The sequence below is a fragment of the Gopherus flavomarginatus genome, chromosome 17 (genome assembly GCF_025201925.1).
Source record: "Gopherus flavomarginatus isolate rGopFla2 chromosome 17, rGopFla2.mat.asm, whole genome shotgun sequence".
NCBI lineage: Eukaryota > Metazoa > Chordata > Testudines > Testudinidae > Gopherus > Gopherus flavomarginatus.
The window spans coordinates 13237870-13254616 of NC_066633.1; the positions used below are offsets into that span (position 1 = coordinate 13237870).

Sequence of the window (16747 nt, forward strand, 5' to 3'; positions counted from 1 at the left end):
CCGCTCGCTGGCCCTGCCCCGCCCTGGGGCAGCCGGCGTGACTGGCTGCTCCGCCCGGGCCAGGAGAGGGACCCAGCTGCAGACAGCGGGGCGTGATCACCCCCGCTCCCGGCCCATGATGCACCGGAGTCGGGGCGCACGTGGTTTCCTGGTGGCCGGGGAGCGCGGGGGTGGCTCTGAGCTCCAGTCTGATCGCCGCTCACCGGATGCTGCCGATCCGCTGGCTGGGCGGGGCGCGCATGGGGGGCTGGCTGCGGCGGGCTCCGGGCTCGCTGCGCGGCCTGCGGCGCCTGGCCCTGGGTTCGCCGTTTCCCGTAGGCAAGTGGCGGCGCCGAGCCGGGGCCGTGTGCGGGGCTGGTGGGTCCGAGACGGCAGGCGTGGGGCTGCAGGCGAGAGTCCGTGTCGGCGGGACTGAGAAGCGTGTCAGGCTTCGTTTCATTTCTCATGGGAAATGAGACGTGATGCGCCCCCTGCTATCCCTGCCCTGGGCCCTCTCCCAGCTCTGCCAGTGCACCTCAAACCTGGTTTTGCAGCACCCCTTACCATTAAAGGCCTTCCTGCACCCCACCTATGTGAGTCCTGAATTACAGCGTCCTCTGTTCCAGTGCTACTCCCCAACAGCTCTGCCAATGGACCTGTGACCTGATTCGCAATGTCTACTTCCTAGTTCTCCCAGTTTTACAGATGCACAGGAATCCTGGCAACATCCTTTGCTGTGCTACTTTGTCCCACCTGCCCCTAACTCTGCCACTGCACCTCAAGCACCCCTGGTATTCTGGTTTTCTGTTTTATTGCTGTGTCTTGTTTTTTGTCCTTATACACCTCTACCCCAATATAATGCTGTCCTCGGGTGCCAAAATAACCGTGTTATAGGTGAAACTGTGTTATATCGAACTTGCTTTGGTCTGCTGGAGTGCGCAGCCCCCTGAAGCGCAGCTTTTCCGCGTTATATCTGAATTTATGTTATATCGGGTCGCATTCTATCAGGGTAGAGGTTTATTAAGTGTATTCCAGGTTATCCAAACAGTAACAGTGATCATGCAGTAGTTTTATTGTTCAAGCCAGTGCGATCCTAGTCACAGCTTCCACCTGGCTAGAACTCCCAAACCTATGTGCTTATAATGGAGTATTGTTGCAGATCATGGGCCATGGTGATATAGACACCGGTGACCTGTAGTTATCTCTGATCACCAAGGGGCCTTGCATACAGATTGTGTCAGGAAGAGGACAAAGGAAGCCAAATTGGCAGAGATGCACTCTCTAGTCTTTGAACAGAGCTGTATTTTCTGGTTAACTCACTGCCCTGGTATGGCTATGTTTTGCAGGTAGGGGAGATCAGCTACCCCACACTGACCTGACAGTGACTGCAGAGGAGCATGTGGATGAAGAGAGGTATTACCAGCTGTACCCAGGGCACATCCCCACCAGCCCTCTGCAGAAAGCACTGCTGTCTGCTGGCTCAGCATTTATGGCTCTCTACAACCCTTACCGGCATGGTAAGCTGAATCTTGCAGCTTTTATCCAGCTGTGGTCTTCGCATTCACATAGCCTCTATTTCCCTCTCTCCCCAGGAGCCAGATTTGTGTTTCTGTTGGGAGTTTCCCTGGGGATTTTCATTCTTTAATTCCCCATCTCTACATTGTGGGAAAAAATTTGTGTTTAAGAAACTGAGACTGGCACACAGAGACAGCTGTTGGTGCAGTTAGTGAGAAAGACCCCCTGCATATCTCTGTTAAAGCATCTCATTCCTCATCCCTTATTATTCCAAACCTCCTGGTTCTGCTAACTTCACTCCCAGTCTGCAATACTGCATGCTGTTCCAGTCCCAGGCCCCATACCTAGCTCTGCCACCGCACCTCACTCCTGACCTTCAGAGCCCTCTCTGAGCAGCACTGTGACTAGTTGCATGACAATTTAAACCCCAGAGGCTGGAGGATGGTCTAGTGGTTAGGGTGCTTCACCACAGACTTCCTGAGTGACCTCCAGCAAGTCACTTAGTCTCTCTAGGCTTCATTTCTCCATGTGTGAAATGGGGATAATAGGACTTATCTACCATGGAGGAGCTCTGTGAGGGTAAATGCATTAATGGCTTTGAGGTGCGCAGATATTGCAGTTCTGAGGGCCACATAGGTACCTAAAATGTATTAGCCCTGTCACTGTTTGCCTGTTGCTTTTCTATTGTCAGTTTCCCATCCATTCTCTCTCTTTCCCTCTCTTTTTTCAGATATGGTGGCAGTCCTTGGTGAGACAACTGGTTCTTCAGCCCTGCGGAGCCTAAGGGACAAAATGAAGCATGACCCTGAAGGTTATCAGATCCTGCAGTGCGTTATTGTCCCTCTTGCATGGCCTGTGGTAGGGAAGGAGACAAGTTTATGAGGCAGCTGGCTGGCTGGAGGAATTGTATCTATACTGCACGCTTCTGGGCAGGTAGCGCAGGCTCATGTCTACAAGGGGAGGCTTCTGGAATCATTGTGCTTACAGGGACAGAATAATTATGTAATTCCCAAGAGATTTGCTGCTCCCGTGCTGATGTTCAGAATGGTCCCTTTTGGCAAGTCCAAGAACAGCAGTACACATACTTGCTGTGCAGGCCTCCCTACTTCCTCTTCGGTTTCAGCTTTGCTGCTGCTGTTAGTGGTGAATGCGCTCGTTCCAGATGTGGGAAACTGCGAGTGTGTGAGCTCCCCCCACAGCAGTTCATGAGGGCGATAGCAACTCCCACCCCGCGTGCCTGCTGCTGGATCTTATTGCATCAGCCTGCCAACGACTGCAGCCTCCATCACTAATTTGTCTGCTTCTCCCACAACAACCTGTTTACTTTCTTCTATGCCACTCCCTACACTTGAAACTCTCTCCCCACACTGGTTTGGAAAGACACTAATCCTGTCCCTTCTGATCCCTCCTTAAGACCCACTTCTGCTGTGATGCCTACAGGAAACTGCCAGCTGGTACGAGGTTGATACAAGTGCACATTCTTATTACTGTTTCCTTTGTCCTCCCTTTTCTGTATCTTCTGTTGGCTCGTTATACCTATTTCTCTTCTGTTGTCTTAATGACACTGTAAATTCTTCAGGGCAGAGGCTGCCTTTTGCTCTGTGTTTGTAGCGCATCTTATATGTTGCAGGCCTGACCCTGATTGGGGCCTCTGGGTGCTACTGCATTAAAATACTGAATCGTAATAGTAGGGAGTGAGACAGGAAGTGCAGCTTAGTGTCAACCAAGCAGTGAAACAACCGTCAGATGCACAGACAGAGTAAGATGGGGGTGTTTATTTATGTCAGTTCTGGGAATTTTTGTTAATTGGTCCAAGGTGCAACTCAAATCCCCCTTAATCCTTATCTGGAGGATTTAAGAATGCCTAGGTGTAGCCTGTGTATGTGGGGAGTTTTAGCCCGGAACCAAAACTAGTATGTTCCTGGCCTTTCAGTGCTTTGAATTGGCCCCTCCGTTAAATTTCTTTACTGAAAATCAGAGACATCCTGGGAAAAGGTGCCTTCTGTCTATGGGTTGTGTTCCCAGCTGTGCTCTGTGATAAGTCCTGAAGCTGTTGAAGCACCAACAGCTCAGCAGGAGGGGGCATTCAGTCCGCATTTGGGACAGACTTTTCTCTGCACTGACGTGCTGCTTGCTCTGTGAGGCCAGGGCACTTTTGCTGTGAAACCGCTAGCCAAAGTTTACCCTTCCCTGCCACCACTGTTGTGCATGGTGCTACGTACCTGTCTGTGTTGCCTCAGAGGCGGCTGCATTTCAGAGGTGCTGTGCATAGAGAATTTGGCATCCTCAGAGATGAGTGGTGCTGTAGAAACGTGAGATAACAGCTTTACTGCTGCTATGGCTCCTTTACGTTCTCTGTGCCCTGATTCCCACCGGTGTGAAATAATAGGCAAGTAAATGTTTGTGCAGGACTGTAAGAGCCAGTGGGGAAAGGCATCAGCAAAACCCTCCTGCCGAGGACGTGAATTCCAGCAATACAGCTGTCTGGGCAGCTGGCCCTGGTTTTCTCAGCTTCCCCGGGGAATTGCTATGTTGTGGGTTGGCTCAGCCACTCTGTTTTTCATTTGCAGAGAGCGGCCTCGGATCCGGCTCTCCACCCTGGATGTGACTGGACTCCGGGGGCTGCCGGATGGAACGTTTGGCCGAGAATATGTCCGTTTTTTGGACAGCAATGTGAGTATGGGACCTAGCAGTCCTTGGGAGATAGCAGGGCATTTGGGGGCTGTGGATGGCAGTAGCTGATTTATCTGGTGAGAAGAGCATGATGGGCTCCAGAGGAGGGTCTGAGCCATCTGGGAGATCAGCAAGGGAGAAAGCCTCCAGTGAAATTAAATTGGCCTAGTGGATAGAGCACCAGACTTGGATTCAGGACACCTGGGTTCTGTTCCTGGCTCTGCCAGTGGCCTGCTGGGTGATCTAGGGCAAGTCATGTCACTGCGCCTCAGTTTCCCTTTCTATACAGTGGAGATAATGATTCTGACCTCCTTTGCAGAATGCCTTAAGATCTCCTGATGAACAGTGCTATGTAAGAGCTAGGGACTATTATTATTAAAGAATCATAATGAAACGAATTCCTATCAGGTAGCAGGGGCTGAACCTGGGCTGCTCTGATTTTGCAGAGGGTTTCTCCGGACACCAGAATGCCGGTCAAGTTTGTCGATGATGAGGAGCTGGCCTATGTGATCCAGCGGTACCGAGAGGTCCATGACCTGATGCACACTCTCCTCGGCATGCCCACCAACATGCTTGGTGAGTCCAGACTGAGTGCGACTGAGAGTCGTTACCGTCTAGCATGCTGCTGTGTGAAATGAATTGGGGAGGTCTCAGCCAGGCTGCCAGTGACCAGATGTCCACGTCACAAAAGCCATCCCTGCAGCTTGGCCACCTTGTTGGCTGCCTTATCAGAGAGGCCAAGGACTGAACAAGCCATGGAGGCTAAACTCCTCCAGGTCTGGGCTGAAGGCCACTGATGAGGCAGGGCGTGGGGCACGTTTGCTTTGCTGCTGTCAGCATTCCATCTGCTGTGTGGATAAAAAGAGAATCTCAGCCTCCAGGAACAATCCACTCATACCCTTCACCTACATGAGAGATGCTCACTGAGTCACTGGCATTGCTGAATAGGAAGAGGTTGGATGGGCACTGCCCTAAAGGGCCGATGATGAAACCTGCAGTGCAAGGAGAACGACTGTATGAGTGGATTGTTTCGTAAGCCAAAACCAGCTTTGAGCAAGTGTGGGCTGGATTTACGAGAAGGGGGTGGGAGGACAAACGTTCTTTTAATTGAGCTCTTATCTGCAAATCAGCTCTGTCTGTTTTGAATAAACTGAATAGCAAGTAGAACAGGAGTCCTTGTGGCATCTTAGAGACAAACAAATTTATTTGAGCATCAGCTTTTTTGGGCTACAGCCCACTTCATCGGGTGCAGCAGCAAGTTTAAAACAAATAAAGGGAAGTTCTTCACGCAGCGCACAGTCAACTTGTGGAACTCCTTGCCTGAGGTGGTTGTGAAGGCTAAGACTGTAACAGCGTTTAAAAGAGAACTGGATAAATTCCTGGAGGTTAAGTCCATTAATGGCTGTTAGCCAGGATGGGTAAGGAATGGTGTCCCTAGCCTCTGTTTGTCAGAGGGTGGAGATAGATGGCAGGAGAGAGATCACTTGATCATTGCCTGTAGGTCCACTCCCTCTGGGGAAACCTGGCATTGGCCACTGTCGGTAGACAAGATACTGGGCAAGATGGACCTTTGGGCTGACCTGGTACGGCCGTTCTTATGTTCATAGAATGGAACATAGAGTAAGAAGATATCTGTACATACAGAGAACATGAAAAGGTGGAAGTTGCCATACCAACTCTAAGAGGCTAATTAATTAAGATTCCTGCTGATAATAGCTCATCTTAATTAGCCTCTTAAAGTTGATATGGCGACTTCCACCTTTCCATGTTCTCTGTACGTATAGATATTTTCTTACTCTATGTTCTATTTTATGCATCCAATGAAGTGGAATGTAGCCCACGAAAGCTTATGCTCAAATAGATTTTAGTCTCTTAAGGCACCGCAAGTACTCCTGTAAAAGCAGCAAAGAGTCCTGTGGCACCTTATAGACTAACAGACGTAGTGGAGCATGAGCTTTCGTGGGTGAATAAATACTCCTGTTCTTTTTGTGGATACAGACTAACACGGCTGCTACTCTGAAACCTGTTAATAGCAAGTGGCAGGCTGAAATTGCTGACCTGCTGTTAGCTGACCAAGGCTTTAGGACGCTGCAGGAGCCTGGGCTTCCCAGTGTTCGGAGGTTTATTTTAAGAAGCTCTGGTGCAGGCTGAGAGGCCTGACATTTGACCTACTCCACCCTTCCACCCCCATCTTGTTGCATCACATTTGCAGCTTGGTAAACTCCATAATCTTGCTGTTAAATAGAGCACTGGACTGGGATTCAGGAGACCTGGGGTCTGTTCCTGGCTCCGCCACCAGCTTACTGAATGACCTTGGGCAAGTCACTTCACCGCTCTGTGTCTCAGTTTTCCCATCTGTTAAATGGGGATTGTAACCACCTTTGTAAAATGCTTTGAGATCTACCGATAAGAAGTGCTATAAAAGAGCTCGGTATTATTAATATTCTAATATGCTTGAATGCCAGCAGCTCAGGGCTCCCGAGCAACCCTACAGTAACAAACCTGTGCAAGTAACTCGCTGTTCCTGAAAAGCCTGACAACAATCCAGTAATACCTGTGATAATGTGATTTGGGCAGCTAAGTCCCTTAGACACCTTTGAAAATCAGAGCCTTAATTTTTAGGTTAAACTTTTTAAATGTTGTATAGAACCCGAATGTTAGGTCTACAGTATGGATGCTTATTTATTTGATTACCTTCAAAGGGTGCTTATGTCTCACACCAGCGCATGACCTGGAGTGCTCTCATCCTTCTGCAGTGCCTCAGAAAGGGGCCTTCAGAATAAGTTAAGTTGGCTAGAGAGCTTAAGGTCCTGATTCTGCTCCCATTGAAGTCAAGAGGAAAACTCCCACTTGCAGCATTGTCTGAAAAGAGCAAGAATATTTGCATCAGCAGTGTCATGCGCATTCTGCGGAGAGGGCCAGATTGCATAGTTTAATTATGGCCCATGGACTGGGGTATTATAGCAGAGCAGTGGTTGCACTCTGGTCATATTTTGAAGGCTTTCTTCATGTAGAAACATGCTTAAAAAAAAAAGTGCATTGGGGGGGATATTAGATTCTGTAGACTCTAAATATGCCAAGTGGGCAGCAGAAAAACATTGAGCAGGCCAGATACTTACTATGCTGGGTTTACAGTGGAAACAAGAGGGCCACTTGGAATAGTAACTTCAAGCCCCCAAGTTCCCTGACCAGTTTTTGTCATAAGAACGGCCATACTGGGTCAGACCAAAGGTCCATCCAGCCCAGTATCCTGTCTGCCGACAGTGGCCAATGTCAGGTGTCCCAGGGGGAGTGAACCTAACAGGTAATGATCAAGTGATCTCTCTCCTGCCATCCATCTCCACCCTCTGACAAACAGAGGCTAGGGACACCCTTCATTTTACAGTCAAGTTTTCCCTTCCCTTTTCCCATACGCTGGGTGCAAGATCCTCACAAACAAGTCAGTTTAACCTAAGGACTTGATCCAGTATCCACTGAAGTCAGTAGCAGCCTTTCTGTTGATTCTAATGGACTTTGGTTCAGCTTCTACTGGATTGTACAGGAAAAACAGCGAAACTGACTAGACACAAACTGTCAGAGAGTGAAAACAGAGAGAAGTAGGGCCAGATTCTCAGCTGATATAAGTCAGGCTTGCTCCAGTGAAACCAATGGGGTTACAAATCCGTTGACACCAGTTGAGAATCTGGTCCACTGTGCATGTTACAGTTACAGGGCCAGTGGCACCTCTCTCCTGTATCTGGTCTCTCTAAGGCAGTGGTTCTCAACCTGCAGGCTGCATGCGGCCCATTAGCACACAGCTGTGTGCTAAAGATTGCCCAGCCCACACGGAGGGACCCAGGGTCAGGGCTGCCCACCTGGCCCCACAAGAATGGGGGTCTTGAATCGCCAGGCTTTGCTCCTGGCCCTGCTCTGTGGAGTGGTCTACGGGCATATGTGGCCCACAATTATAAAGAGGTTGAGAACCACTGCTCTAAGGGCACCCCTCAGATGTCAGCCTCATGTCTTTACCTGTCCTAGGGTGGAAATCTGCAATTTTCCCAGTCAGGCTCTGGGCTACAGCACCTTGTGGATCACCCATTCTGGTGAAGCAGGTCTGACAGGGATCAGGCACCTGTGGGACTTCCTTGTGGGAGTCTGTGACCAGTGGTGAATAGAGTGATCAGAGGGCCTTGTAAATCAGAGGTTTGTTTCTTTAACAATAGGAACAAAGCATTTAAAGAGAGAGGATTGTAAACCAACAGTCTGCACACACCTCTGTCTTACCCCCTCCTCCCCCCCGGACAGTAGCTCCTAGACAGCCTCGCCCACTGTCTCTTAACAACCCTCTAGTGCTGAAAAGTTGCTTACTTTGGTGTCATTCTTTTTCCTTCCTGTTCGTTTTTCCCAGCGTTCCATCCCATTAAACTAAACCAATCTATTTGTACGATAAACAACCCCATAACCAGGTCAACACACGATATTCATAAATTATTACAGAGCATCCCCACAGGCGCCACAGAGCCAAGCCCACTCATTCCTGCATCATATCCAGGGCGGCGTTCTGAGCTGTTGATGGTGGCTCTCCAAGCCTCGCCAAATGCCAGCAGGAGGAGCCTCCTCCTTAGCTATAAATAGGGTGACCAGATAGCAAGTGTGAAAAATCGGGTCACTTGGGGTCTGTGCTTATAATTGTCTATATAAGACAAAACCAATAATATCAGGACATCTAGTCACCCTATCTGGGAAGCTAGGAGCTGATTATTTCTAGAGCCCAGAGGAAACATGTACAATCTTAGTACACTCTGAATGATAGCCCACGCAGGCACCTGAGGAAATAATTCACTAGGAAGAGGAGAGTGAAAAATAAAATGACTCAGTTTCTCTGGTTTGACATGCATCTAGATAGGGAGCTCTCATTCTCCTGGGTGTTCTCTGGCTTTCTTCCAGGGGAGGTTGTGGTGAAGTGGTTCGAAGCTGTTCAGACTGGCCTGCCCATGTGCATTCTGGGAGCGGTGTTTGGCCCAGTTCGTCTCAGCGCCCGGTAGGTTGATCAGCCTGTAGGCTTCTTTAGAGCCTGTGCCTGGTTTGAAAGTCTGATTGAGAGGTTTTCTTTCCCATTATGTGTCTTCAAGATCCCAAATAAAATGGCAGCAGATGGGCACGAGAGAGGGGACCTGTCTGCAGGTGAGGGGGTCTTCCCAGTGGAAAGGGAGACTCATGTTCCGTAGATGTTTTTAGGCAAAGATGGCCCGGTTTGGAATGACGTTATCTCACCCAAGAATATTAAAGCTCTCATGGCACCGGTCAACATCCCTAAAGGGAATTAACCTGCTTGTTTAGGTCTGATTTATGCCATGAATCCCTATAGGGCTTCCAATCTGGAACCACTGTTCCTACCAACGCTACCCAGTGAAATGTCTTCATGCATCAGAAAGCACCGTCTTATCTAGTAGTTAAAGCAAAGGACTAAGAGTGAGGCCTCTTGGGATCTATTCCTGTGTCCATGTCTGACTTCGCAGCGTGCCCTTCAGCACCTCACTTCTCTGGCTGTGCATCTCCCCTGCTGTAAAATAGGATAACGAGATTGGCCGGTCTCTGTGTTATGTGTCATTACATACTCAGCAAATGGATCAGAGCAATGGTACCACTGAGCCCAGAGGCCTCAGATTCTTCTCAGCGCTGTTTCTAGGCACCCCACATACTGGCTTCTGGGAAGCAGCATAGTTTTGTGGTTCAGGTGTGAGACAGAGTCGGGAGATGTGGGTCTTGTCCTGGCCCACTGTGTGACCGTGGGTAAGGCACTTCCCCTCGCTGGACCGTAACTGCTTCATGAATTAAACAGGGAGAATGAGATTGACCTGCTCATGGGGGGGTTTGTGAGACTAAATCAGTTCGTGCTGCTAAAGTGCTTTAAGGCCCTCAGACGAAGGGCTGTGGAGTGTGTAGCAGTATTGTATTGTGTGCTGCTGTGTACGGTGGTATTGTGTTTGGCTATTGGATTGTGTTCCCAGGGAAGAAAGTAAAACCATTTCCACATCTTTATTGCAGGAAGCTGCAGATCCTGACCACAGAGCTTGTTCCCTGGGCTGTTCAGAGCGGCCGCAATGCCAGCTGTGTCCTGAATTTCTACTACGAGAACCGCTGGGAGCAGACGGTGGAGTCTCTGAGGGAGGAGATTGGAATCTTACATCCCCCTGCTATTTGTGTGTAAAAGTCTGGGGAGTGGGTGGGCATACTAGGCTTCACACTGGCAGGATGGAGCCTCGCTGGGCACCATGCATGAGGAGCAATGAATAAACCCTTTGCAGGTTCGAGTCTCCTGGGAATTCTCCTACAGCAGTTGAGGACATCAGTCTGCCCAAATGAGATGCTGGGTTGCCAGCTTGCCAAGAATGCAAGGGCTGCACCCAGGGCTGGATTCATTGCTGTTGTAAGCAGCTGGAGCTCTGCTGACGTCAGTGAAGTTGCACTTTCGCATCCTAAGGTGAATTTGAACCCAGTGGCTGTCTTAGTCCTCAGCATAGAGATATGACCCATGGAGAGAAGTCCCACCATGCAGTGTACCAGCTAGATCCTAGCAGAGGCTGGGACATGGAGTCTCCATGTGCTGCATGTCTTCACAGGGCCCCATGGTCTGCATTCAGTTATCCCTGTAATACTGGAGTGGGGAAGATGGGAAGCAGAGCTGGGTTAAAGTAGCACTGAAACGATCTAGTAACTTTTGGCTTCTGGTTGCTATAACGTTCCCTAGGTGAATACCCACCCGCTGGGGAGCTGAGACACTTAATTCCCTAGGGGACCATTCTACCCCAGTTAAAGCCAGTTGACACAATGACAGCTGATCAGCACTAGTGCTCTGCCCCCAGCTGTACTGACTGGCACTAGGAATGTATTTTGTGTTTCTAGTACAGCTCAGTCGATCCATCTCAGACCCGCTTTGGCAGCTGGGAAGCAGTTAGGCTCTCGGTCAGTCACGGTGAAACCACACCCCACTGATTTGGGAGGGCATGTGTGTCACAATGTGTCAATTGCTGCATGCCATTTAAAATAAACAAAATCCACCACGGCATCCCCCTCGCTGCCTGCCTCAGCAGCCAGGCCAAGGATTGAATGGGCCACGGGGCCTGAGCTCCCCTCTCGTCCCCAACTGGGTCCCTTCCAGTTTACAATAGAGGCACAGTGACCGGCTTGCCAGGGGGAAGCACTTACTGACCCTGTCCAGGCTCTGCCTGCTCCGAGAAGAGAAGAGTTCAGTCCCCACTAATTCCACATGAACTTGGCTTTGTTTTCAATAGCTCTCTGTGGGCTCGAGCACGCGAGACTATTATCTGCAGAACAGAGGGAGGGAGAAGAGAATGAGGTGCCGAATCCCACAGGGAGTGGAATGCTGAGATCGCCCACACTGTTTGTGCTGGGTCAGTGTTTATAGAAGCAATTTCTGTGCAGTGTAACTAAGTTGGGTTCCACACTTATAAGGCAAATAACAAAGCCCAGATTGAATAGTTCTCGGTGCTGGGCTGGGACGCACCAAAGCAGGATGTATTTTAATGTGGTGTTTTGAGGCTGATGTTCCTTTTTCATAAATAAAATCCCTGGTGACACTTGCAGCTTTGTCTCCCCCCAGATCAGACAATCTGACGTGTAACCTCGTCCTTCAGAGGGGTCTGTTCTTTGTACGTTTGCTGCAGCCAGAAACAGATCACCAGCGTGTGTGTGTGTGCAGCATGCCTCCCCAGTGGAATGCAGACACAGAGCAGGTGGTGTTTGTGCATCTTCCACAGTGGTTGTGGTGGCAGAATTACCTGCTCTCTGATAGCGCTGCATTGGTGCAAGCAGAAGCCAGACCTTGTCGCCAACATACACGCTGCAGACTGCTGATAACCTGGGGTTTGGTCCTGGATCAGCTCTTTTCAGCCAGTCTTCGGGATTAATCACTCCTCCCTGTGTTTGTAGTACATAACCACAGGCAGGGTGGGGAACAGTGCCTACGGACTGCAGGGTGCCTTTGCAAACATCGGTTTAATCTTCACAACCCCCTAAGAGGTGGATATTATCACCCCTGTTTTACAGGTGGGGTTAACTGGGTGACAAAGAGGACAAGTGATTTTGCTAAGGTCTCATAGTGAATTAGAGGCAAAGTTGGAGCTTGAACCTGGGAATCTAGATTTCTAGCCCCATGCCCTACCCATTAGACCACACTCCCTCCTCACAGAGCACACACCCTGCAGGGAATGTTTTGGCTTTCCACAATGGGATGCAAAGAGCTTCCAAAAACACTGGACGTGTCCCTCCAGCGATGGACCCAGCACAATGTCAGCCTCCCCCCATGTTCTCAGAGCACTGAGGTATGTGCACCTTCTGCACAGAGGACCAGTGCACTGTGTTCTAAGGCTTCCTGTTCTGTGAATGGTGTCTGGAAGCCACTGCAGGCGGTTGTGAGGTCTTGCTCAAAGTCTCATGGTCCTTGCTGCAGTGCTCAGCTACAGTGGTGAGAGCCAGGCAGACGTAGAACTCCCTCCAGCAGCCTGGGGAGGCTAGTAAACACCTGCACCTGGCACTTCTCCCTTCTGAGGCCACAGTCTGTTCTCCTCATGCTCCCTCTTGTGTATTGCAACCGCCTTCTCTCATCTCTGTCCTTGCAAAATGTGTCCCCCTTTCCCACAGCGCTGCCCAAGCCTTCCTGCTACTTGAATCATGGCACTGACTGCGTCTCCCTTCTCCTTTTGGAAACGGCTGTCCCCGGGAGCTGATGCGTGGTCAGCTGTTTCTCACAGAGGCTAGAGGGGTCGGAAGGGGCATGGGAAGACAATACTTACCTGCAGAGAGCTTGGCCTAGCCCTGCTGCCACCTGGTCAGGAAATTTCAACTGTGCCCAGCCTCTCACCCTCCTCACTTCTATCCTCATGCCAGGAACCAGCAGAGGGGCTGGTGAGTCTGTTCCACAGAGGAAGTTAGAACTGGGGGATGAGAAGATGGCCCAGAGCCGAGAATGGCTGTGCACGGACAGGCTGAGCAGGGAGTGTGACTCTCCCATCCTGCTTGGGGAGCCGGGTGGGGTGAGGGATGCACTTTAAACAGTCATTGGGGCAGGGGGAGTTAGTCTGGCCAGGTGCTGATAGATGGGACATCCCGCCTGCCTGCTTACCTTCCCACAGGGCCTGTGGGGGCAGGGTCATCTCTTCATCTACAGAGGTCTCCATAACTCCAGCCCTGCCTCTCCTCTTCCTCCTCTCTTCACCTTCTTTCAAAACCTCACCCTGACCCCTCCCTTTGCCATTTCACCCACTTCTAAAACTGTGTCAAATGTCACCTCCCAAATCAGTGGAAAGGCTAAGCCCCGTTCCTACTTCTGTGAAGTCCTCACCTCCAATACTTCAGTTCTAATGGCCAGACCCCGATCTGGGTCTCAGCTAGTATAATCTTGTGGTCCTAGACCAGGAGTTCTCAAAACTGGGGGGGGGGGTCATGAGCTGTCAGCCTCCACCCTCAAACCCCACTTTGCCTCCAGCATTTATAATAGTATTTGTTTTTAATTTATAAGTGGGGGTCACACTCATTGGTTTGCTATGAGAGGGGTCACCAATACAAACCGCCCTAGACCATAAGCTCTAAGGTGAGAGCCCTGTTATCCGCTTGGCACCTGTCAAGAGACGTGGTAAGTTCATTTATCACATAGCTCTGCATGGATCTCACTGCCCTACATGGAGTGTGTGTATATCTGTTATCTCATCTAAACAAACAAAAGTGGGTTAACATGGAGTTAGGGGTATGTTTCTGAACTCCATTCATTGATTAAAAAAAAATGAGAATATAGTCAGTCCTGAGCTTAAGGTTCTTTCTTAAATGTTATGACATAACCACTGCATCTTTCATAAATAACAGTTCAATAAACTCACTTGTAATCAAAGTACATGTAGAATCAGGATTCTCCTCTCCTATTGGTGTAAATCAGGAGAAGCCCCAGATAAGTTACAGTGTAAAACTGGTGTAAGTTAAAGGAGAATTTGGCCCAAGGTCTGTCTCTATCAATGAGTTACCTTTTGAGGTGCCTGAATGTTTACAGCATTAATCTAGTAAAACACAAAGAAATGCTATAAAACTTGTGCTGACTTTCAGGAAGGAGTCTGATAGTAGTAAGCTCTTTGGGACAGGGGCTGATACTTACCACGTTTGTACAGCTCCGAGCACCATAAGACCCTGAACTGTTTGGTCTTTAGGAGCTACTGCAATATAAAAGTTAAATCATAATATTAAATTTCACATGTACAGCTGCACCACAACTTTCACAATAACTTAACCTGGGGCCCATCAGTAAGTGGGATGAGTTTGGGAAGGAAATACTGAATTTTTTCATGTATCAGAGGGGTAGCCATGTTAGTCTGGATCTGTAAAAGCAGCAAAGAATCCTGTGGCACCTTATCGACTAACAGACGTTTTGGAGCATGAGCTTTCGTGGGTGAATACCCACTTCCTCAGATGCATGTAGTGGAAATTTCCAGGGGCAGGTATATATATGCTAGCAAGCAAGCTAGAGATAATGAGGTCAGTTCAATCAGGGAGGATGAGGCCCTGTTCTAGCAGTTGAGGTGTGAAAACCAAGAGAGGAGAAACTGGTTCTGTAGTTGGCAAGCCATTCACAGTTTTTTCATATACATCCCTGAAAATAAAGGCCTGATCCAGCTTCTGTTGTGATTGATGAGAGTCTTTCATTTGAGTTGAACAGAAGTTGGATCGGACCCATAATTCACACTTTACATGCATTTTTCAATAAAACTTTAACTGGAAGTGTGTTAGGGCCTCTATAATAATAATAATAATACCTAACTTTTATATAGCACTTTTCATCAGTAGATCGCAAAACACTTTACAAAAGAGGTCAGTATCATTTTAATTTTACAGATGGGGAAACTGAGGCAGAGATCAGTGCAGTGACTTGCTCGTTATAATGAAGGATAGAAAAATCACTACTTAGCTGGAAGGAAAATGGACACAGACCCTTTAAGACCAATGTGCACCGATAAAGTCAGGGAAAATTGAGATGTCCTGAAATATTCCTCCTATCATTCAAAACGTTCACAACTGACACAATACGGGCAGATTCCTAGACAGGGAGTTAGCTCAATACTGACATTAATGAATCTGCTGCTTTTCTGTATTCGTGCTGCTCCCTGATGAACTGGGTGAACTTTTGGTACAGCCGTCCTAGGTTTGTTACATTATTATTGCTCATCATTGAACCGTAAGTTGGTGTTTTCAGGGATTCATAACTCGGCCATCAATATGTTAGAAATATCGTCTCTTGGCTCAAAGTTGCTACATCTCAGTCCAAAGTACTGGGTTTTATTTTATCTAGCAGTGTTGTGGATGAGCAGAAATTGTTTCTGGCTTCAGAAATTCTTGTAGGGTTAAAAAATTGATTCAAATTAATTTTCAGCCATGGAATATCTTAAAATTAGACTCAAAAGGATCCAGGGACTGGATCCAAAGTCCAGTAAACTCAGTGGAGAGACTTCTATTTTCTTCAATGTTTTTTAAATCAAACCCTTAGTCTCCTCTGAGTATGGAGAAATGCCAGGGACAGATGAAAGTATGAATATGCACCCCCCACATCCGCCACTAAAATAACATTTTAGTCCCTGATCCTGCACTCAATTCTGCAGTTCAGTGTCAGCAGGCTCCATGCCGGTCATATGTAGGATTGGAGCCTTAGCAGGTAATGTAGGTGTGGGGCTGCTACTCTTTTGACTGAAGCTTCCCACATGCTTAAGTGTTTGCAGGACCTGGGCCTTAAAAAACATCCTGAAAATAAACTGATTTAAACAAAGGATGGGGTCAGTTTATTTTTTACTCCTAACCCTTTCCTCCTCTAACAAATCCTGCCCTTGAAATATCATCAAACAAACAAAACCAAACAGCCTTTGAAGGAAAAATAGAGTAATTTCTATGTTCCCCTATTTAATCATGTTTTGTGTGTTTGAAATAGCATCCTAAAAAAAGAACCAATTTTAAAATAACTTCATAACTAAGTAGCTAAAAATACTTCACCACAAAGCCTGGGAGTTTTAAAATAACATTGGCCAAAATTAAAACACAGTTAGAAGTAACGCTTCATAAATGATCCCGTGGATTTCTAGTAACATCCTTAAAAAATACATCGGTTTTATGGTAGCACCAGACTTCCAAGGACCAGTTTTTTAAAATGGCACAGCAAAGCGCACGAGTTTGAAACTGACATCCGTCAAAAACGAACCGATTCACCAACCAACTTCCCCGCACTGTTACTCTCCAACAGCCAGGCTTGCCACTGATGGCGCAAAATACGACTCTGGTGGGACTCGAACCCACAACCTTTGAATGACTCTATCTGTCATCTAGCTAGAAGTCCAATGCGCTATCCATTGCGCCACAGAGCCTGTCGAGGAGAGTGAGGATCCTCCACATCCCCTCCTTGACCTTTGCAAGGAACAGCTTGACTCAAGCAGCTCCTCTTTGCCACGCCCAGCGGCTGGGTTTAATTTGCAGCCCAGCTCTCCGTGGCCGGCCCGCATCCTCTCCCCAGCTCCAGGCGCCCCATGGCGCAGAGTTTGCAAAACTTCCCCCC

The 16747-nt window shown here is 48.5% G+C and overlaps 1 protein-coding gene and 1 non-coding gene across 3 annotated transcripts; one reads left to right on the forward strand and one right to left on the reverse strand.

The window, feature by feature from the left end:
• The first annotated feature begins 164 nt into the window (after nucleotides 1-164).
• COQ4 (coenzyme Q4) lies at nucleotides 165-11753 on the forward strand. 2 transcript variants are annotated; one of them, XM_050926876.1, is made up of 7 exons: nucleotides 165-322; nucleotides 1330-1496; nucleotides 2225-2321; nucleotides 4065-4167; nucleotides 4614-4743; nucleotides 9094-9187; nucleotides 10195-11753. In XM_050926876.1, the coding sequence occupies exons 1-7, from the start codon at nucleotides 207-209 to the stop codon at nucleotides 10355-10357; spliced, it is 870 nt and encodes a 289-aa protein (XP_050782833.1). In that variant the 5' UTR covers nucleotides 165-206; the 3' UTR covers nucleotides 10358-11753. The 2 variants fall into 2 exon arrangements, with proteins under 2 accessions (XP_050782833.1, XP_050782832.1); XM_050926875.1 differs by lacking the exon at nucleotides 165-322 and adding an exon at nucleotides 350-572 and having other exon boundaries at nucleotides 1326-1496.
• Nucleotides 11754-16466: 4713 nt separating this feature from the next.
• TRNAR-UCU (transfer RNA arginine (anticodon UCU)) lies at nucleotides 16467-16559 on the reverse strand. The gene is made up of 2 exons: nucleotides 16523-16559; nucleotides 16467-16502 (listed from the first exon to the last, which is right to left on the reverse strand). It is a non-coding gene; the product is annotated as a tRNA-Arg (tRNA).
• Between the last annotated feature and the right edge of the window lie 188 nt (nucleotides 16560-16747).